This window comes from Mobula birostris, chromosome 13, assembly GCF_030028105.1.
Source record: "Mobula birostris isolate sMobBir1 chromosome 13, sMobBir1.hap1, whole genome shotgun sequence".
Classification (NCBI taxonomy): Eukaryota; Metazoa; Chordata; class Chondrichthyes; order Myliobatiformes; family Myliobatidae; genus Mobula; species Mobula birostris.
Window position 1 is genome coordinate 11,940,592 of NC_092382.1, and position 23,275 is coordinate 11,963,866.

A 23,275-nucleotide genomic window follows, 5' to 3' on the forward strand; every position below is an offset into this window, starting at 1 on the left:
CTCATGGACAGCTTCCTGTCCGCGGTTGTAAGCCAAATTAATGGTTTCCCGTCCAATCAAATGGACTCGACCTCACAATGTAACTGGACGTGACCCTGCACCATATGTCTATCTGCATTGCACTTTCTCTGCAGCCATAATGCTTTGTTACAGTTATTGTTTTGTCGTATATCAGCTCAATGTATCGTAGTAATGTATTGATCTGTGTGGATGGTAGGTCAGGCAAGATTTTCACTGTAGCTCAGTACGTGATAAGAATAAACAAATTCCCCATTTTAATTGTGCGGAAATATTAGACAGACTGAGCTTCTGCTCTGGAACCAGAGAAGGAAACTTAACTGTTGTTATTTCTGAGGAATGCAAATAAATAGAAAAGGCTTCAATCTCACATTACGATCTGCGGTAACTGGGATCAGGTGACCGGTGGTGGGTCTCCCAGACCAATTATCAGAATCAGGTTTAATAGCACCGGCAGATGTCATGTAATTTGTTGTCTCTGTCTATTCATAACAATAGATTTTAACCATTGTGATTTAAAATAAGAATATACATATTAAATAGTTAAATTATATAAGTAGTACAACATAAAAATTTTAAAAATGTAATACTGTAAACTACTTTAATTGTGTGGAACTATTTGACTGACTGGGTTGTTGCTTTGTAAATTCTGGAGTGAAGCTGAACTAAACTACACGTTTATGAGATACTCAGATAAATAGAAAAGGCTAACTCTCACATAAATGGGTCAGACATTCAGAAACATAGGCTGCACTTCAACAGGTAAAAACACTGGAATGAGGCCTAGTCCCAGGCCTCAGCCCAGCGGTTATGGTCTGAGGCCTGAGACGAGGTGAGAGTAAGCATTTGGCACGGACTAGAAGGGCCAAGATGGCCTGTTTCCATGCTGTAATTGTAATGTGGTTATATCGAAACATGCTGAAATTATTGCAGAAAAAATCATTGTCCACCCACAATGAGAGGACGTGACAGATCCGGATCTCACTGACTTGTCTGAATGGGCGAAAGATGAAGCTACACGGACACATAGAGCAGTGACCGGCAGATGCTGCAGGTCTGTGGAAAAACGTGAACAGGACATGGGATCAGGTGACGGATGGAAGGTCTCCCATCTGAACCGGTGACTCTGCTCCTCGCCCCTCACACGCTGCCCGAACCATCTGCCGCATTTCCCACATTATTCCATATTTACACCCGATACGTATTTACCTTTTCCCTCCATATCTTCTCTGTCCCTTTCCCTCCGGCCCCAGGTCACAGAGTCACGGGCTCGATTCCCATCCTGGGCCAACACACAATCTAGACCCAAACCGGAAATCTGCAGGTTTCATTTAAATCAGTTCTATGTGTATAAACACTAATTTCTATTCACATTCCTCCAGCCTCACAGGACAGGACCACTGAAACATCAAGTGAGAATCAGTAGGAGGTGGCCATTCAGCCCCTCTAACCATCAACAAGATGGTGGATCACGTGACCCGGTGACATCTCCTCGCCCCTCACACGCTGCCCGACGCGTTTCCCACTTTATATCATTATTTCCCGTATTATTTCAGCAACATTTTTAATTTTTCCCTCCATATCTTCCCTGTCCCTTCCTCTCCACCCCCCCCCCCCCCCGGTCACAGAGTTCTCAGAGCTTTAGTTCAATTCCCATCCCGCTCAGACACACAATCAGACCCACACAGGAATTGTGCAGGTTTCATTTACATCAGTTCTATGTTGAAAACAATTTTTATTCGCTTTACTCCAGCCTCACTGGACAGGAACACTGAAACATCAAGTGAGAAACAGCAGGAGAATTGAAACAATTTTCAATCTTAAAAACAATGTCTTTTTTTCTTGAGACAGACATTGTAAGTGTTGGTTACTTCGATGTACTCTTATTAATTTTGGATAGTAACAAAATATTTGAATAGAAAGAGAAACAGCAGGAGGTGGCCATTCAGCCCTCTAACCATCAACAAGATGACGGCTGCTCTCCCATCTCAGCCACATGTTTCTGCCCGATCCTCATTTCCTCGATCCCTTCGGTCTCCACACATCTGCCAGCCTCTGTTATATGTGAGGACGATCACTGAGTCTTCACCGGCCTCTGTGGTGGGAATTTACAGACATTCACCACCCTCGGAGTGGAGACATTTCCCCTCATCTCAGTCCCGGACAGTCCACCCCCTTTTTCAGAGACTGGGATCCCTGGTTCAGCCGGTAATGATGTTGTGCATTTCAATGTGTTCACCTCTCAGTCCTCAATTCACTAAATGAAAGGGTTATCACATTTGGTCTTTCTTCATATGATGACCCCACCACTCCAGGGATCAGTCTGGTGAATCTTCATTGCACTCTCCATAACAAATACTCTCTAACCTCTTTGTTAATCCTCTATGGAATTAATTTCCATCTTCTGCAGCCCCGTGTTGCCCCAACCACTCACCTCCCACCCCGTCACTATTTCCACCTTCCCACCTCCCCCTCACCTGGATCCACCTCTCACTCCCCAGCTCTTGCCCCATCCCCACCCCTCACCTCTTTTCTCGGACTATTTCCCGTCCACTCTCAGTCCAGAGGGAGGGTCTCGGCCCGAAATGTTGACGGTCCATTTCCCTCCACAGATGCTGCCCGACCCACTGAGTTCCTCCGGCAGTTTGTTCTTTGGTCTGTGTGACCCGTGTTAGTGTGGGGAGCGGGATTTTACACCATATTCCCGGTACAGTCTCAACAAAACACAAATAATTGTCACTTTGCCCGGACCATTGGCCCCGCTCGCAGGGCAACAGTCTGCCGGTGTTTGCCCCCCAATGTGGTGAATCGCCACCACCGTGGGCTCAGACATTTCCACAGATGAGCCCCTCCTGTCCCCACCGGGACAAACATCCTGTCCGCCCCCTCTCTCACCGTCTTCATCCTCTCCCTCCCCGGGGAACCGGCATCAAACCGACGGGCCGAGCGGTCTCCTCCTACCTCTCAGCGACACATCAGACTCCGGCCGCAGGAGACGCTTCACAAACGCCCCAACTTCCCTCGGAGGGAAATGGAAATAAATCAGAAAGCGGACATTTACTTTGACGGTTGTCCCGCCGTGACGGAAAGTTCGGGAGACGGTGTCGGCGGAGGTAACGCCCTCTCGGCTGGTCCGCCTCCGCTATTGGCTGGAAGCAGTGATTGACATCGCTTCGCACCAATGGGAATTGCGCAGCGCATGAAACCTCTGTTGACAGCGGTGGGGGAGGGCTGGTCACGTGATTAGTAGCCCAGCCGTTAAACCGACCAAGCTCGAGCTCACCAGCGGGCGGGGCACAAAAGGCCCCGGATGATCGGTTGAGGTGAGAAGGGATCTCCGGGTTGGGGGTCTCACCGGGCGGCGTTTTCAACACCGACTTCGGGTAGTTGCTGTGACTCCGGACTCCGTGACCCGCAATCCCGGGACAGTCCTGCTCTCTTCCCTCTCTCTCAGCCCCACCATCCGTACACGGGCCCCGGGGAGCTTCCGGCTGATGAGGGAATGGGAACCGATGGGTCTCTCAGACAGAGCTGAGCTCCAGCTGTCTAAATGCAAGGATCGGGAACTCGGAGAAAGGGAACAAAATCTTTTACATCAGCTGTTGTGAAAATCACCTTTGTTCTGCCTCCAGTCACAAACAAGAGAAAATCTGCAGATGCTGGAAATCCGAGCAACACACACAAATTGCTGGAGGAACTCAGCATTAGTACTCTTTTCCATAGATGCTGCCTGGCCTGCTGAGTTCCCCCAGCATTTTGTGTCTGTTGCTGGTTCCACCCCCTCTTGTTCTGGACTTTCTACCCGTGAGAACATGTTTTTTTTTATTTTTTTTATTTTTGTTATTTTCTACAAACTACAGTGTTGAAGAAAAAATCAATAGTGTAAATAGTGGGATCATTGTAATACAGACAAAAATAGCAATAATACATATCTTAACAAATGAGCAAGTCACCCATATTAAAAATGAAAAGTTAGAAAGGAAAGCTCCCAACCCACCCACGATCCAACTCCAAGCCAACCATTACATTATAAGTATAAATATTTAAAAGGACATTTGAGATAAACTTCTATCACCCCAGAACTATGTATTGTAGTAAAAAGAGAAATGATTGATTAAAAAAAAAGTAGCCTGCTACCTAATCAAAGAAAGCTGGAAATGCAGGCTCTGACTATCAAAGGAAGAAAAAAATACACTTGTCAATCAAGGTGAGAATTATGAAAATATTTTAAAAACGGTCCCCACACCTCATGGAACTTTATATGCTAATTTAAAAGTGAATAGTAAATCTTTTAAAGATCTAAACAAGACACAATATCCCTGAGCCATCGAACATGCGTAGGGGGAACTACATCTCTCCACAAGGAGTACTGCACGTCCAGCTAAAAGAGAGACAAAAGACAATGTTCGTCATTTAGCCGGGATCAAATGCTTGTCAGAGTCTCGAGAAATACCGAAAAGAGCGAATAAAGGATCAGGTTCCAAATGACAGGGACATGTTTTGACCTGTTCTCTCCAGGTACATAATGATATCAAACACCTTTGCCCTGGGCAACAAGTAGCTTTCACATCACAAATGTGCCAGACTCCAATGAGACAGACTACTGCCCTTCCCTTCATATTCATTGGCATTGCCATCACTGAGTTCACCACCGTCAGTCACCTGGGGGAGGGTTCAGGGGAAATATTTATGTACAATACAGAAACTGGTGTTACCTGTGTGTATTGTGGTGATGTAAAAGTTACTGGAGAATTTACAAGTGGGAAGAAGTGGAGTGATATTTGGAAATCTGAGTTTTTAAAGCGTAATTTAGCAAGCAAACCACATATGGACAATGTGCAAAAGCTCTGGCGAGAAAATCCTTCATTACCCGTTACAGGCCTGCTACATAGGTTGTGTGAGAGTGCAGATGAACTCGATCGAAGCCAGAGAAGATCAAAGTTCTTACTGACAGTGATTTGCTAGCTGTTGAAATAAATACCTCTCTATAGAAAATTCACGATGCAGATGTTGTCACTGGGTAAAAAAAAATGCACAGTACAAGATTGATGTGCACACTGGTCATTACAAATTAGAGGGGACATTGGTGGGAGGGTGAGGAGACCTCCAGTGTCCCTGATGCCCTCACCTACAAGATGTGCATCCAGCTGCAGCTTGTAACCCTGCACTTTAAGGGGTTGGAACTTGAGATGGATGATTTCCGGATCATCCAGGAGTTGGAGAGGGTGATAGATATGACACGAAGAGAGGTGAGTTACACCCAAAGTGCAGGACACAGGAAACTAGGTGAGAGTCAGGAAGGAGAATGAGGTTAAATAGCCATCGCAGAGTACTCTTGTGTCCATCCCACACAACAACAGGTGGAACCACTTTAGAAACTGTTGAGATTACCTGGCAGAGAAAAATCAAAGGGGTGATAGGGAATTCATTAGTTAGAGGAACAGAACAAGAGGGGACTAATATCCCAGTGGTGAGGCTCGCTAGTGCTAGTGTGGGGAGAGGGTGATGTGGTTAAAATAAGTTGTAGGGGGAATGGGAGCCAGAATGACAGAACAGATAGTGGAGAGGGTGAATTGAATGGAATTGACTTTATTGCATACGTCCTTCATATACATGAGGAGTAGAAATCTTTACATCTCCATCTAAATGTGCAATGTGTAATCTATAGTCATTTATAATAAATAGTTTGTACATAGGACAGTCAATATAACATAGAAATGCAATTGTATCAGCATGAATTAATCAGTCTGACGGCCTGGTGGAAGATGATGTCCCGGAGCCTGTTGGTCCTTTTGCTGTGGTACCGTTTCCTGGATGGTAACAGCAGGAACAGTTTGTGGTTGTGGTGAATTGGGACTCCAATATCCATTGGGCCCTTTTTACACACCTGTCTCTGTAAATAACCTGAATAGTGGGGAGTTCACATCTACAGATGCGCTGGGCTGTCCGCACCACACTCTGCAGGTTCCTGTGATTAAGGGAAGTACAGTTCCCATACCAGGCAGTGATGCAGCCAGTCGGGATGCTCTCAATTATGTCCTTGTAGAAAGTTCTTAGGATTTGGGGCCCCATCCCAAACTTCTTCAACCGTCTGAGGTGAAAGAGGTGCTGGTGTGCTTTTTTCACAACACAGCCGGTATGTACAGACCATGTGAGATCCTCGGAGATGTTTATGCCGAGGAACTTAAAGCTGTTCACCCTCTCAACCCCAGATCCATTGATGTCAATAGGGGTTAGCCTGTCTCCATTCCTCCTGTCGTCCACAATCAGCTCCTTTGTTTTTGTGACAACGAGGGAGAGTTTGTTTTTTTGACACCAGTCAGATGTTGTTCAGACCTCAGACAGAGTCAGCAATCAAATGGTTGAGCATGGAGCGATGAATGTGCTGAGCTGTGTATATCACAATGCAAGAAGCATCGTAGGAAAGCCAGATGAGCTCAGGACAGGGAATTATGATATTGTAGCCATTATTGGGACTTGGTTGCACTCAACAGTCTGAGAGATTTAGAGGAACAAATTTGTAGAGAGATTGCAGACCATGCCAAGAAACAAAGGTGTGATTTTAACTTTCCATATATTGACTGGGACTCCCATACTGTAAAAGCTGTCAAGGGGGTAGAGGTTGCCAAATGTGCCCTTAATCAGTTCGTAGAATTCCCGACATAGAAGTGTGCAATGAGCTGTTAGGAAATGATCCAGGGCTGATGATCGAAATTAGTGATCATAATGCCATGAGATTCAAAGTAAATATGGCAAAAGAGAGGTCTGCACTACGGGTTGAGATTCTAAATTGGAGAAAGGTCAATTTTGATGGTATCAGAAAGGATCTGACAAGTGTGGTTTGGGACAGGCTGTTTTCTGGCAAAGGAGTACTTGGTAAGTGGGAGGCCTTCAGAAGTGAAATTCTGAGGGTGTAGAGTTTGTATGTGCCTGTCAAAATAAAAGTTGAAAGGTAACTGCTGCAGGGAACCTTGGTTTTCAAGAGATATTGAGTCTCCGGATATTTTGTTCCTCTAAATGCCTCAGACTGTTGGGTGCTACCAAGACTCATTAATGACGACAATATCATAATTCCACCCCCCGAGCTCATCCGACTTCTTGTTTTAGTTGTCTTCTGCAGGTTTCTAAAATTTTCCCAATAGTTTTTGCTCTTTTGTTTGCCCTCTCTATGGCTTTTATGTTAGCTTTGGCTTCTCATTTCATCCACAATTGTGTCCTCCTGCCTTTCCAATGCTTCCATTTCTTTGGGATGTATCGATCACTCAACTCCTGAATTGCTCCCAGAAACTCCAGCCGTTGCTGCTCCATTGTCACTCCCACCTTTTCCCTTCCAGACAAGTTTGGCCAGCTTCTCTGTCATAGAAACATGGAGAAGTTCATTACAGAAACAGGCTATTTGGCCCATCTAGTCAATGCCAAAAAAAACATTTGAGCTGTCTAATGCAACCTCCTGCACTGGGACCATCGTCCTCCATACCCCTACCATCCAGGCTCCCATCCAAACTTCTTTTACATGGTGAAAATGAGCTCATATTCACCACTTGTGCTGAAACTCTCACGACCATTTCAGTAAAGAGCTTTTCCAAATGTTTCTGTTTAATTTTCACCTTCCCCACTTACCCATGACCTCTGGTTGTCATCCCACCCAACCTCAGTGGGAAAAGCTGCTTGCATCTACCCTGTCTATACCCTCATAATTTTGTATACTTCTTTCCAATCCTCAAAGCAATGTGTACTTTCCTTGTTTATGTTTAGAGCCTTTTTTAGATGTATAAGATGATGAGGGGCATTGATCATGTGGATAGCCAGAGGTTTCTTTCCCAGGGCTGAAATGGCTAACACGAGGGGGCATAGTTTTAGGTGCTTGGAAACAGATACCGAGGGGACGTCAGGGGTAAGTTTTTCACACAGAGAGTGGTGGGTGTGTGGAATGCACTGCTGGCTATTTGTGTGAGAGTGTACCAGTTACTGTGGGGCTAGGCACCCATGCAGCTCAGTGGGAACAGGGAATAATACCAATGGAGAGAGTCAAACTGAGTCAGGTCACAGATTGGAGATGGCAGAAATGCCGCATTCTTAGAGAGACAGGAAGAGCATCAGAGAATTTGATGATCATTCCAGATACCAGCTCTGTGCCCAGTTAGAAGATGATTTCTCTCTCCAGCTTGGGTTGAACTTCACTGTAGCAGTGTGATGCCAGAATACACTTTGACAACTCAAGTGACCTCATCTGAAAGGTTTTCCAACACTGATTGATGGATTTTGTAAATCTTTTTACAGGTTAAAAATGACAAGGAATTTGTCTACTGGAATCTCGAACAGAACACGCCAGTTTTGCTGTCTCCGTCCAGATATTTAATAGTCATAGTCATACTTATTGATCCCGGGGGAAATTGGTTTTCGTTACAGTTGCACCATACAGTGGAAGAAGTGGAACAAGGCATTCACTCAATCATCCCTCCTGCTCAGATGATGGGGAGTGATTCTCTCGATCATCAGACCGATTGGCATACCCGTCATTTTACACAGAGGGGAATCCATTCATCTGATCATACAGTGGGAATGGATTCAGTTGGTCATCTCAACTGAAGGTACATCAGCAAGTTCACACTGGGACAAGGCCATTCACCTGTTCTGTGTGTGAGAAGGGATTCAGTCGGTCTTTCCATCTGTGGACACACCAGTCAGTTCACCCTGGGCAGGGGCTGGTCGTCTGCTGAACTTGTTGGGAAGAATTCACTCGATCATCTGACCTAATGTCTCACCAGCGAGTTCACACCGGGGAGCAGCCGTTCACTTGCTCGGACTGCGGGAAGGGATTCACTTGCTCATCTAAACTGAAGGTACATCAGCGAGTTCACACTGGAGAGAGGCCATTCATCTGCTCGGAATGTGGGAAAGGATTCACTCAGTCATACCATCTGCTGACACACCAGCGAGTTCACACTGGGGAGAGACCGTTCACCTGCTCAGACTGTGGGAAGGGATGCACTTGGTCATCTAAACTGAAGGTACATCAGCGAGTTCACACTGGGGAGAGGCCATTCATCTGCTCAGACTGTGGGAAGGGATTCACTTGGTCAACCGATCTGCTGACACACCGGTCAGTTCACTCTGGGGAGAGACCGTTCACCTGCTCAGTCTGTGGGAAGGGATTCACTTGCTCATCTCAACTGAAGGTGCATCAGCGAGTTCACACTGGAGAGAGGCCATTCACCTGCTCAGATTGTGGGAAGGGATTCACATGCTCATCTCAACTGAAGGTGCATCAGAGAGTTCACACTGGGGAGAGGCCGTTCACCTGCTCAGTCTGTGGGAAGGGATTCACTGGATCATCCCAACTGAAGGTACATCAGCGATTTCACACTGGGGAGAAGCCGTTCACCTGCTCAGTCTGTGGGAAGGGATTCACTACATCATCTGAACTGAAAATACATCAGCGAGTTCACACTGGAGAGAGGCCGTTCACCTGCTCAGACTGTGGGAAGGGATTCACATGCTCATCTCAACTGAAGGTGCATCAGAGAGTTCACACTGGGGCGAGGCCGTTCACCTGCCCAGACTGTGGGAAGGGATTCACTGGATCATCTAAGCTGAAGTTACATCAACGACTTCACACTGGGGAGAGGCCGTTCACCTGCTCAGACTGTGGGAAGGGATTCACTCAGGCATCTGAACTGAAAGTACATCAGCGAGTTCACACTGGGGAGAGGCCGTTCACCTGCTCAGAATGTGGAAGGGGATTCACTGTGTCATCCGAACTGCTGATACACAAGTCAGTTCACACTGAGGAGAGGCCGTTCACCTGCTCAGTCTGTGGGAAAGGATTCACTTGCTCATCTCAACTGAAGGTGCATCAGCGAGTTCACACTGGGGAGAGGCCGTTCACCTGCTCAGACTGTGGGAAGGGATTCACTCGGTCATCCCAACTGAAGGTACATCAGCGAGTTCACACTGGGGAGAGGCCGTTCACCTGCTCAGTCTGTGGGAAGGGATTCACTCAGTCATCTCAACTGAAGGTACATCAGAAAGTTCACACTGGGGAGAGGCCGTTCACCTGCTCAGACTGCGGGAAGGGATTCCCTCGGTCATCCAGCCTACTGGTACACATGTCAGTTCACACTGGGGAGAAGCCGTTCACCTGTTCAGACTGTGGGAAGGGATTCACTCAGTCATCCAGCCTACTGGTACACATGTCAGTTCACACTGGGGAGAGGCCGTTCACCTGTTCAGACTGTGGGAAGGGATTCACTCAGTCATCTCAACTGAAAGTACATCAGCGAGTTCACACTGGGGAGAGGCCATTCATCTGCTCAGACTGTGGGAAGGGATTCACTTGGTCAACCGATCTGCTGACACACCAGTTAGTTCACTCTGGGGAGAGACCGTTCACCTGCTCAGTCTGTGGGAAGGGATTCACTTGCTCATCTCAACTGAAGGTGCATCAGCGAGTTCACACTGGGGAAAGGCCATTCACCTGCTCAGATTGTGGGAAGGGATTCACATGCTCATCTCAACTGAAGGTGCATCAGAGAGTTCACACTGGGGAGAGGCCGTTCACCTGCTCAGTCTGTGGGAAGGGATTCACTGGATCATCCCAACTGAAGGTACATCAGCGATTTCACACTGGGGAGAAGCCGTTCACCTGCTCAGTCTGTGGGAAGGGATTCACTACATCATCTGAACTGAAAATACATCAGCGAGTTCACACTGGAGAGAGGCCGTTCACCTGCTCAGACTGTGGGAAGGGATTCACATGCTCATCTCAACTGAAGGTGCATCAGAGAGTTCACACTGGGGCGAGGCCGTTCACCTGCCCAGACTGTGGGAAGGGATTCACTGGATCATCTAAGCTGAAGTTACATCAACGACTTCACACTGGGGAGAGGCCGTTCACCTGCTCAGACTGTGGGAAGGGATTCACTCAGGCATCTGAACTGAAAGTACATCAGCGAGTTCACACTGGGGAGAGGCCGTTCACCTGCTCAGAATGTGGAAGGGGATTCACTCGGTCATCCCAACTGCTGGTACACAAGTCAGTTCACACTGGTGAGAGGCCGTTCACCTGCTCAGTCTGTGGGAAGGGATTCACTCAGTCATCTCAACTGAAAGTACATCAGCGAGTTCACACTGGGGAGAGGCCGTTCACCTGCTCAGAATGTGGAAGGGGATTCACTGTGTCATCCGAACTGCTGATACACAAGTCAGTTCACACTGAGGAGAGGCCGTTCACCTGCTCAGTCTGTGGGAAAGGATTCACTTGCTCATCTCAACTGAAGGTGCATCAGCGAGTTCACACTGGAGAGAGGCCGTTCACCTGCTCAGACTGTGGGAAGGGATTCACTCGGTCATCCCAACTGAAGGTACATCAGCGAGTTCACACTGGGGAGAGGCCGTTCACCTGCTCAGACTGTGGGAAGGGATTCACTCAGTCATCTCAACTGAAGGTACATCAGAAAGTTCACACTGGGGAGAGGCCGTTCACCTGCTCAGACTGCGGGAAGGGATTCCCTCGGTCATCCAGCCTACTGGTACACATGTCAGTTCACACTGGGGAGAAGCCGTTCACCTGTTCAGACTGTGGGAAGGGATTCACTCAGTCATCCAGCCTACTGGTACACATGTCAGTTCACACTGGGGAGAGGCCGTTCACCTGTTCAGACTGTGGGAAGGGATTCACTCAGTCATCTCAACTGAAAGTACATCAGCGAGTTCACACTGGGGAGAGGCCATTCACCTGTTCAGACTGTGGGAAGGGATTCACACAGTCATCTCATCTGAAGGTACATCAGAGAGTACACACTGGGGAGAGGTCGTTCACCTGCTCTGTGTGTGGGGAGGGATTCACTCAGTCATCTCAACTGAAGGTACATCAGAAAGTTCACACTGGGGAGAGGCCGTTCACCTGCTCAGACTGTGGGGAGGGATTCACTTGCTCATTCCACCTACAGAGACATCAGAGAGTTCACACTGGGGAGAGGCCATTCACCTGCTCAGACTGTGGGAAGGGATTCACTTGGTCATCTCAACTGCAGAGACACCAGCAAGTTCACAATGGGTAGAGGCTGATCACCTGCTCAGACTGTGGGAAGAGATTCTGTCAGCCGTGTCAACCAAATGTGCATCATTGAGTTCACACTGGGGAGAGGTTGTTCACCGGCTGTGAATGTGGGAAGTGATTCACGCGGTCATCTAACCTTATCTAACTCGCTCTTCGGCTGACAGCGTAATATAGGGGCTGATAGCCCCCCAGCCCGGCCCAACTTCAGAAATCTCGTTTGGGTGGATGCTGCATGATGTGTCCCGTTACAAATCAGTACCCTGTGTGACGGGGTCCTGAATTACCCCTATGAACTGTGCTCGATTACCCCTATTAACTGTGCTTTTGAAAAGAGAGAGAGAGTTATTTAACATCGATAGCTTGTTTTGAAAGAGAGAGAGACAAAGACTAACTGTGGGACTGTCACTTTAAGGCACGAGAAAGAACTCGTTAACTTTAGGCATTCTGCTGAGTTGGAGAAAGCACCGAGCAGCTCATAAGTTGCAATTGTAACCGAAGGCGGTATTATTTAATGGACACTTGATGTCATGATTTTTGGCAGGTTGTTGACACTTTCTTCAAGGATTTTTGCCTGCTTGGATTTCTTTCACAGGGAGAGGATGGAAGAGTTATTTGAATGATAGTTGTTGCTCAGCACGGGAAGATAAAATAGGAGGAAGATGATAGACCTCAGACACATGTTTGGACACTGAATGAGCACTGTTGTGCCTGCAGGTAAAGTGGGTTTTGGCAGATCAAGCAGGTGGATCGATCCGTCACTCTTGCAGTGGAAAGAGGAAAAGGGTTGACTGGTGGGGAGTTGTCCATGTGTCCACCCTTGCCTGGGTGATAGCTCCACCACAGAAAACCGGTCCCCTTTGTTAAAGTCACAGTCGGTGACTTTTAAATGATTTCAAAGGACAACGAGAAGATCAACGGCATCAGCTTACCTGAAGACTCAAATCTCTGCCTCCCTCTCTCTCCATCACTACTCAACTCAATACCACAAACTGAACTGAACTGAACTTTACTCATCATCGTAAGACTGTATCTTTTTACCCCTAGACTTAAAGAAGCTTGGTTTTTCATACATATATATTCCACACTTACTTTTATGTAATCATTACTAACCTGTTTGATTTATCTACATTTATATTATTGTATTGCGTAGTTACTAATAAATATTATTAGTTTATAGCAATACTGGACTTCAAAGTGTTTTCCATCTCTGCTGGTTCTTTATTCCCGTCACGGGCTACGTGTACAAAATTGGGGCTCGTCCGGGATATGAACCCTGGACCTCTTGCAAAATTGGGGCCTGCATCAGTGTCATGAACAAAATTGGTTGGGAGGCTTGTTTGAATTGATTGGGGAAAATCTCGTTTTATTTGGTTGTGTGGAGATATAGCAGAAATGGATGTTAGTATTGAGGATGAGCTTCAGCTTCTGTTGGAAAAATTAAGAATGGAGCATGAATTGAAATTAAAACAGCTCGAGAGAGGCTAGAAAGGCAGCAAGACGTAGACAAGAGGCAGTAAGACAGAGAGAAGGGTAGAAAAACAGAGAGAAGAGGCAGAAAGACAGAGACAGCCGAGATGGAGATATGGCAATGTGAAGATCACGTGGCAGACGACAAGCAGAAGCGGTTCGAGCTGGAAAAGATAGGGAAGTTGCAGCAAAGAGGTTTAGTGTCGGACCCTGATGATTTTTACAGCTCGGAAGGGCTTGTTTTGTGTGATGAATTGAAAAGTTGTGTTCTTGATGATGTAAGGTCATACCCTGATGCAGAGGATGCCGCTACCCTGCAGGGGTTTGATAAGAAAGCAGACAAAGAAGTTTTAACCCACGAGGTTGAGTTTACACCCAAAAAGAGTTTGCCAGAGAATAGCTGGGAGGTTCGGGGTGACCTTGAATTTGAAACTGGGACAAGTGATGACAGCCCAGAAGACGCAGCTGTCCCGATTTAATGTGTTCAGGTTGTGGAAGTACCTGTGAATTCACAGGGTTCTGAACCTTATGTTGAAGCTCAGTTAAAATCTGAGGTGCCTGACTTGGTTGAAAAGGAATGCAGTTTTTGTGTGTCAGATGATCTTGGTTCAGTGAATAAGGGGTTAACCTTGGTACCGGTGGAATGTGAGGATTCTCAGTTACTTGTATTAGACCGTGGTTTAAAGGCTGGTGAAGAAGTGGGTTCTGGTGAGGTCAGTGTTGCTGAAAATAATGGGAAAAGTGCTGTTCCTGGACTTTTGGATAAAGTGCTGGAAAAGTTTGGGCAACACACATCAAAGTTGCTGGTGAACGCAGCAGGCCAGGCAGCATCTGTAGGAAGAGGTGCAGTCGACGTTTCAGGCCGAGACCCTTCGTCAGGACTAACTGAAGGAAGAGTTAGTAAGAGATTTGAAAGTGGGAGGGGGAGGGGGAGATCCAAAATGATAGGAGAAGACAGGAGGGGGAGGGATGGAGCCAAGAGCTGGACAGGTGATTGGCAAAAGGGATACGAGGCTGGAGAAGGCGGAGTATCATGGGATGGAAGGCCTTGGAAGAAAGAAAAGGGAAGGGGAGCACCAGAGGAAGATGGAGAACAGGCAAGGAGTATTTGTGATAGGGAAAGAGAGAATAAATAAATAAATAGATAGATAGATAGCAAACCACATCAAAGTTGCTGGTGAACGCAGCAGGCCAGGCAGCATCTGTAGGAAGAGGTGCAGTCGACGTTTCAGGCCGACACCCTTCGTCAGGACTAACTGAAGGAAGAGAGAGTAAGGGATTTGAAAGTGGGAGGGGGAGGGGGAGATCCAAAATGATAGGAGAAGACAGGAGGGGGAGGGATGGAGCCAAGAGCTGGACAGGTGATTGGCAAAAGGGATATGAGAGGATCATGGGACAGGAGGTCCAGGAAGAAAGACAAGGGGGGGGGAGGGGGAATCATCAGGTTGGAGGCATGAACATCGACTTCTCTAACTTCTGCTAAGGCCCCACCTCCCCCTCGTACCCCATCTGTTACTTATTTTTATGCACACATTCTTTCTCTCACTCTCCTTTTTCTCCCTCTGTCCCTCTGAATATACCTCTTGCCCATCCTCTGGGTTCCCCCCCCTGTCTTTCTTCCCGGACCTCCTGTCCCATGATCCTCTCGTATCCCCTTTTGCCAATCACCTGTCCAGCTCTTGGCTCCATCCCTCCCCCTCCTGTCTTCTCCTATTATTTTGGATCTCCCCCTCCCCCTCTCAAATCCCTTACTCTCCCTTCCTTCAGTTAGTCCTGACGGAGGGTCTCGGCCTGAAACGTCGATTGTACCTCTTCCTACAGATGCTGCCTGGCCTGCTGCGTTCACCAGCAACTTTGATGTGTGTTGCTTGAATTTCCAGCATCTGCAGAACTCCTGTTGTTTGCGGAAAAGTTTGGATTGGTTGCGTGACCTTTGACCCTGCTTGCAGGACAAAGGCCTGCCGAGCAAGGATGTGCTACTCTGGAATTTTGTTTGGATACTTCAGCACCTGCAAGCTAATTCAGTGTAATGTTATGGAGATAAGTCGGAGAAATTTGATGAACGGATTGTTTGGTCTCTTCCATAATGTATACATGGTTCTCATAAGCCTGATGATGGTGCTGAGCTTAGTAAACAATGGAGACATGTTGACAGCTCTCCACGATAAGAGTGTTTCAGCAATTCAGCTGATGAGCAGAGCTGCTGTTGAGGCCTACGGTAGGAAAACCAGAGGTTTAAATTATAACGATGTATCACAGACTTTTCTACCTTCCAGATTTCGGCAGGACTTTGAGAGTAAGGTGTATGGGAAAGACTTGTCTTTATTGAGGAAGGTATTTATAGAGAACAGAAGGGAGATTCTGGAATGGCGGCTTTAAGGGAGGTAGCTCTCATAGGAGAAGAGGTTCAGAGAGAGTCAGTGGGATATTACCATAAAGATGGGGTGTTGATGAGGAGGTGGAGACCAGCCACTGTGCCTGCAAGTCACGTGATGGTTCTGAAAGTTTACAGGGCTGAAATTTTAAACATGGCTTACAGTGTGCCTTTAGGTGGACCTCATGGAGTGAGAAAGATAGTGAACAGGATTATGAAGGAATTTTACTGGCCTAGTTCAAGGAAGGATGTTGTGAATTTTTACAGCATTTGCCATACCTGTCATGTGGAGGGGAAATCTAATCAGGTTATTCAGGTAACACTACTTAAACCGGTATCTGCTTTTAGTGAATCTTTTTCCTGGGGTCATAGTGGATTGTGTAGGCCCATTGCAAAAGACTGCAGCTGGTCATCAGTATGTGTTAACAATCATGTGTGCTGTGTCTAGGTCCCCTGAAGTAGTGTCTTTTGAAAACACCCTGGCCAAGACTGTGGTAACAGCATTCAGTAAGTTTTTCCCACTGGTAGGTCTGCCCAAAGAAATTCAATTTGATTTAAAAAGGGTTGTAAGTTTACTTTGAGAACATTGCAGGGGATAGCTACAGAATTAGAAGCTAAGCACATGGTGTCATCTACAGATGTAAGAGTCCAAGGGAGCCTTGGAACGGCTCAACTCAACTCTTAAGACGATGATTAAAACATGTTGTGTGAGAAATGGGAAAAATTGGGATGAAGGGGTTCCCCTCCTCTTATTTATTGTTGGAGATTCGATTCAGAAGGCTTTGGAGGGTAGTTTGTTGAAACCTGTATTGAGTTACAGGCCAAAAGGACGTTTGACCCTACTCAGAGAACTATGGTCTGATTGAGAAAAATCCGTCAGTGTGTTTAAGTTGTTTTAAAATTCTGGGAAAATTTAGTAAGCTTTGTGTCCTTGCAAAGGAAAGTTTACAAAATGGTCGAATTAAAATAAAACACTTGTTTGCTAGAATTGCAGCTGGGAGAATTGTTATGGAACAAAATGGAGTCATGGAATCTGATAATGGAGTGGAAAAACATGTTTACCCACTGAATCTATTCTCACTCAGATGTCAGAATTCCATTGTTTTGGAAAATATGACTGATAAGGTCCATCAGTTGGACCCTAGACCACAACAACTAGCGAAAGGACTAATTGGCATTTTGAAATAGAGCACAGGTGCAGTGCATCACGTCATTGTGAATTCAGCCCAGCCCATGAAATGGTACCTTTACAGAGAGAACTTTCAAGAAAGGAAAATGGTTGAAGAAATTAGAAATAGGAAAGAACAAGGACAGAGAATGAATGACTGTATTGATAGAGTGGGGAAGGCTAAATACCTTTTAAAGTTTGACTTGTTAAAAGAATACTGGGGTGTTCCCTTAACAGAGAGGGCTAAAGAGAAATCAGCATTTGGGACATTTCAAAGAATGATCAATTCTGTGATTAGAGGTTTAGTAAACACAGGGGCTTATATCAGTGATTTATTGGTCTTGAATGACACGTGGGAAGAGCAGATTGCAGCTGTAGAAAAACTGTTTGACAGATTTTCCAAGGCCAGTCTTACTGTGAACCTCACTAAAAGTGAGTTTGGCCATGTTACAGTTGTTCGTACATGTCTGTGTTATACGTTGGGCCGAGGCCACTTGGCTCCCGGACAGGCCAAGGTCCAAGCTATTGCTGAAGTTCCTGTAAAACTGTATCGTTTTACTGCTAGAATGAAAGAAGCTTGGTTTTTCATACATATATATTCCACACTTACTTTTACATAATCATTACTAACCTGTTAGATTTATCTACATTTATAATACTGTATTGCATAGTTACAGATAAATATTATGAGTTTCCAACAATACTGGACTTCAAAGTGTTTTCCATCTCTGCTGGTTCTTCATTTCCATCACAGAATACGTGACAGCTGAAATAACAAAGAGTACACAATGTACAATGAAATGATTGAGCGTTACAATTCTCATTTTGACTGTATGGTTACCAAAGTAAAGAGAAAAAGGACCCTGTCTCTCCATTCAGTATTGAACATCACTCATATCTGTGCAAGACACTGGCAGCAATATGGAGCTCGCAGAGGTCAGTGGTCAGAATGTGTAAAGTTACATTACTCGGGAGAAGGTTCTTGGGAAACAGAGATGGTCTGAAGGTAAATAGGTCACCTGGACCAGATGGTGCACACCCCAGGGATCTGAAAGAGGTGGCTGAAAAGATGTGGATGCATTAGCAATGATCTTTGGAGAATCGTTAAGGAAATTAGATCCTAAGAAGTTTTTTCCTTCACTACTCTCCCTCTCCCAGTTACACCTATCACCTACCACTTCTTCCACCCCTCCAACCCCCACACTTCTTCCTCTGACATCTCATCTTTTTTTTCCCCAGTCCTGATGAAGGGTCTCGGCTCGAAACGTCGACTGTTTACTATTTACCATATATGCTGCCTGGCCTCCTAGGTTCCTCCAGCATTTTGTGTATGTGTTGCTTGGATTTCCAGCATCCACAGATTTTCTCCTATTTTTCATAAAAACAAAAGTGGGGTCATATAATAAAGCAAGAAAATGGTGGGAAGTTAGAGGATTGAAAAGCTTTTACATACCCAACAGGAGACAACTAAAAAAAACACACAGGGGAGACAAGGTGAAACATTAAGGTAAGTGAGCCAATAATATCAAGTATCAAAAGCCTTTCAGATATATTAAGAGTAAAAGAGAGGCAAGAATTCATATTGTACCGCTGGAAAATGCTGCTGTTGATTTTGTAATCGAGCAAAGAAACAGCGGTTGAATGTGATAAGTGTTTTGTGTCAATCTTCACTGTGTAAGACAGTATAAGACAATAAGACATAGGAGCAGAATTAGGCCATTCAGCCCCATCGAGTCTGCTCCGCCGTTCTATCATGGCTGATCCCGGTTCTCACTCAACCCCATACACCTGCCTCCTCGGCACATCCTGTAATGCCCTGACTGATCAGCAAACTATTAGCTTCTGCCTTAAACGCACCCACGGACTTGGCCCCCACCGCCGTCTGTGTCAGAGAATTCCACAGATTCACTGCTCTCTGACTGAATAAAATCCTCCTTAATTATTCTAAAAGGTCGCTCCTCAGTTTTGAGGCTGTGCCCTCTGTTATGGCTACCCCCACCATACGAAAAGTCCTCTCCTCATCCACCCCATCGAGACCTTTCCACATTCGGTGGGTTTCAGTGAGATTTAACACCCTCCCCACCCGCGTTTATTAAACATAGGTCAGTGCAGGAGTACAGGACCAAGGCTGGCAAACACTCCTCATACCTTAACCCCTTCATTCCCGGAATCATCTTCTTGAATATCCTCTGTACTCTCTCCAATGACAACACACCTTTTCTGAGATATGGGTCCCCAGTAGCCTAAGTGCGGCCTAAGTAGTGTTTTAAGTATCAGCATTACCTTCCTGCTTGTATATTCTACTTCACTTTAAATAAATGCCAGCATTGCGTTTGCCTCCTTTACCACAGACTCAACCTGTAAATTAACCTTCTGGGAGTCTTGCCCGAGGGCTCATATTTCCTTCTGTACTTCTGTTGTTTGAACCTTCTCCCCAATCAGATAATAGTTCACTGTTGTTCCTTTTGCCAAAATGCATTATCGTACATCTCCCAATATTGCATTCCATCTGCCACTTTTTTTGCCCATTCTACAAATTTGTCTTTATCCTGCTGCAATCACATTGCTTCCTCAGCACTACCAACGCCTCCACCTATCTTTGTATCATCCGCAAACCTTGCCACAAAGCCATCAATTCCATTATCCAAATCATTGACAAACAATGTGAAAAGTAGCAGACCGATTACTGATCCCTGAAGACCACTAGTCACTGCTAGCCAACTAGGAAAGGCTCTTTTTATTCCCACTCGCTGCCTCTTGGCTTTCCGCCATTCCTCTATCCATGCCAGTATTTCTTCTGAAGTTTATCCTGTTATGCGGTCTCATGTGTGACACCTTATCAGATGCCTTCTGAAAATCCAGGTAAAAGATGTACACTGCCTCTCGTTTGTCCATTCTGCTTATGACTTCTTCGAAGAACTCTAACAGATTTGCCAGGCAAGGTTTCTCTGTGCAGAAGCTGTGCTGGCTTTGACTGATTTTATCATTAGTCTCCTAGTACCCCAAAACCTCATCTGTTACAATAGATGCAAACGCTTTCCCAGCACTGAGGTGAGGCTAACCGGACTATAATTTTCTTTCTTTTGCCTTCCTCCCTTCTCAAAGAGTGAATTGATATTTGCAATCTTCCTGTGCTCTGGGACCATGCCAGAATCAAGTGATTCTTGACAGGTCATGAGCAATGCATCTGTTATCTCTTCAGCAACCTTTCTCAGGACTCTGGGATGTAGTCCATCTGGTCCAGGTGACTGATCCACTTTAACAACCTGGGAACCTAGCACGTTTTACTTTGTAATAGTAATGGCACTCACTCCTGCTCCCTGACACTCACGGATCTCTGGCACACTGCTAGTGTCTTCCACAGAGAAGACGACGCAAAGTCCCATCAAGTTCATCTACCATCTCGTCCCCATTTCCACCCCATCAGCATCATTTTCCAGTGGTCCAATATAAACACGTTTTTTATCATGGTTTATATTATTGTCTAGTTTGCTCTCATATTTCACCTTTCCCCTTCATAGAGCTTTTTTCTTGGTTTCCTGTTGTTGGATTTTAAAAGCTACCCAATTATCAAACTTGCTACTCACCTTTGCTACCTTATGTGCACTTTCCTTGACTTTCATACCGTCCTTAACTTCTTTTGTCAGCCACGGTAGCCTAGCCCCGCTGTTTGAGAACTAATTCCACAGGACATATCCAGTACATTATGAACCATTCTCAGAAACATCAGCCATTTCTGCCCTGGCGTCATCCCCACCAGGATCCTTCTCCAATCCACCTGGGGAATCGCCTCTCTCATGCCTCTGTAATCAGGAGATCAGGAGATCAAAGGACAGAATACACCCCCTCCCCTTCCATATACATGGAGAGGTAGTGGAAAATGTGGAAAACCTAAAGTTCCTTGGAGTTATGTTGTCAAAACAGCTGACACGGACCACCAACACCTCGCTGCTTGTTAATAAGGCACAACAAAGACTCTTCTTCCTCAGAAAGCTGAAACAGGCCAAACTCCCACAAAAGCTGTCACTTAACTTCTGCAGAAGCACAATTGAAACCATCCTGACCAACAGCGCCACCGTGTGGTATGCCGGCTCCTCAGTCGCTGAGCGACGGGACCTGCATCGCGTGGAGAAGGCGGCCCAGCGGATTGTCAGGATGGAGCTCCCGGGACTTGACACCATCTATTCCAGCAGACTCAGGAGGAAAGCAATCAGCATAACCAGAGACACCACACACCCCGGCCACTGCCTGTTTGACCTGCTGCCGTCCTGCAAAAGGTTCAGGACACTAAAAGCCAGAACAAACAGACTGAGGAACAGCTTCTATCCCAGAGCTGTGGCCTCCATCACACCACTCCCACAGAACAATGACTGAAACTGTGAGCACACACATGCACACATTCTTGTGCATTACTGTGACATTCTGGTGCTGGTGTAATTTATTTTCTGTTACTTATCTATTTAATATTGTTTTTCTATTACTGTCTTGTTTTTATCTACTGTTTATTTGATTGCCTGAGAGGAAGCCAAACAGAGTTTCATTTTACCCATGTATAATGACAATAAATATCATTCAATTCAATTCAATTCCCTTTATTCTATTGCGATTCTACGCATCTGACCTATGCTTCTCCCTCACAAATTGCAGGAGGAATTCAATCATATTATGATCACTGCCTTCTAATGGTTCCTTTACATTAACCTCCCTAATAAGATCTGGGTTGTCACACGACACCCAATCTAAGATAGCAGTTCCCCGAGTAGACTCAAACATCAGCTGCTCTAAAAAGCCATTTCATAAGCATTCAATACATTCCCTCTCTTGCAATCTCACACCAATCTGACTTTCTCAATCCTCCTGCAGATTGAAGTTCCCTACTATAATTGTGTCTTTAAATTTATTACATTCAGGAGTATCTGGGGCAGAAGTGAGGATACATGCTTTTACCAAGGAGAGAAGGTGTTTTGGAAGCTGAAAGGCCTGAAGGTAGATAGGACTCCTGGACCAGAAGGTGAACACCCCAGGGTTCAGAAAGAGGTAGCTGAAGAGATTGTGAAGGCATTAGAGTCATAGAACACCACAATACAGGAAAATACCATTCGCCCAATCTAGTCTGTGCCGAAGCATTAATTGCCGAGTTCCAACAACTTCCACCTCCTCCTCGTACCCCATCCATTATTTATTTTTATACACACATTCTTTCTCTCACTCTCCTTCTTCTCCCTCTGTCCCTCTGACTATACCCCTTGCCCATCCTCTGGTTTTCCACCCCTCCCCCTTTTCCTTCTCCCTGGGCCTCCTGTCCCATGATCCTCTCATATCCACTTTGCCACTCACCTGTCCAGCTCTTGGCTCCATCCCTCCCCCTCCTGTCTTCTCCTACATTTTGGATCTCCCCCTCCCCCTCCCACTTTGAAATGTCTTACTAACTCTTCCTTCAGTTAGTCCTGACGAAGGGTCTTGGCCTGAAAGGTCAACCGTACCTCTTCCTAGAGATGCTGCCTGGCCTGCTGCATTCACCAGCAACTTTGATGTGTGTTGCTTGAATTTTCAGCATCTGCAGAATTCCTGTTGTAAGTGTGAGGTGGTTCATTTTGGTAGGTCAAATATGACGGCAGAATATAGCATTAATGGTAAGACTCTTAGCAGTGAGGAGGATAAGAGGGATCTTGGAGTCCGAGTCCATAGGACAGTCAAAGCTGCTACGCAGGTTGACTCTGTGGTTAAGGCATAGTGTGCATTGGCCTCCTGTGGGACTGAGTTCAAGAGCCGAGAGGTAATGTTGCAGATATATAGGACCCTGGTCAGACCCCAGTTGGAATAATTTGCTAAATTCAGTTTGCCTCACTACAGGAAGGATGTGGAAACCATGGACAGGGTGCAGAGTGGATATACAAGGATGTTGCCTGGATTGGGGAGCAGGCCTTATGAGAATAGGTTGAGCGAACTTGGCCTTTTCTCCTTGGAGCGATGGAGGACGAGAGGTGACCTGATAGAGGTGTATAAGATGATGAGAGGCATTGATTGTGTAGATAGTCAGAGGCTTTTTCCAGGGCTGAAATGGCTAATACGAGAGGGCACAGTTTTAAGGTGCTTGGGAGTAGGTACAGAGGAGATATCAGGGGTAAGTTTTTTACGCAGTGAGTAGTGAGTGCGTGGAATGGGCTGCCAGCGGTGGTGGTTGAGT

The 23,275-nt window shown here is 46.0% G+C and overlaps 1 protein-coding gene across 1 annotated transcript; it reads left to right on the plus strand.

Annotated features, from left to right (window-relative positions):
- Positions 1–4,351: 4,351 nt before the first annotated feature.
- Positions 4,352–13,223, plus strand: LOC140207809 (uncharacterized). Its single transcript, XM_072276372.1, has 3 exons — positions 4,352–4,355; positions 9,244–11,410; positions 11,663–13,223. The coding sequence occupies exons 1-3, from the start codon at positions 4,352–4,354 to the stop codon at positions 12,078–12,080; spliced, it is 2,589 nt and encodes an 862-aa protein (XP_072132473.1). The 3' UTR covers positions 12,081–13,223.
- The last annotated feature ends 10,052 nt before the right edge of the window (positions 13,224–23,275 follow it).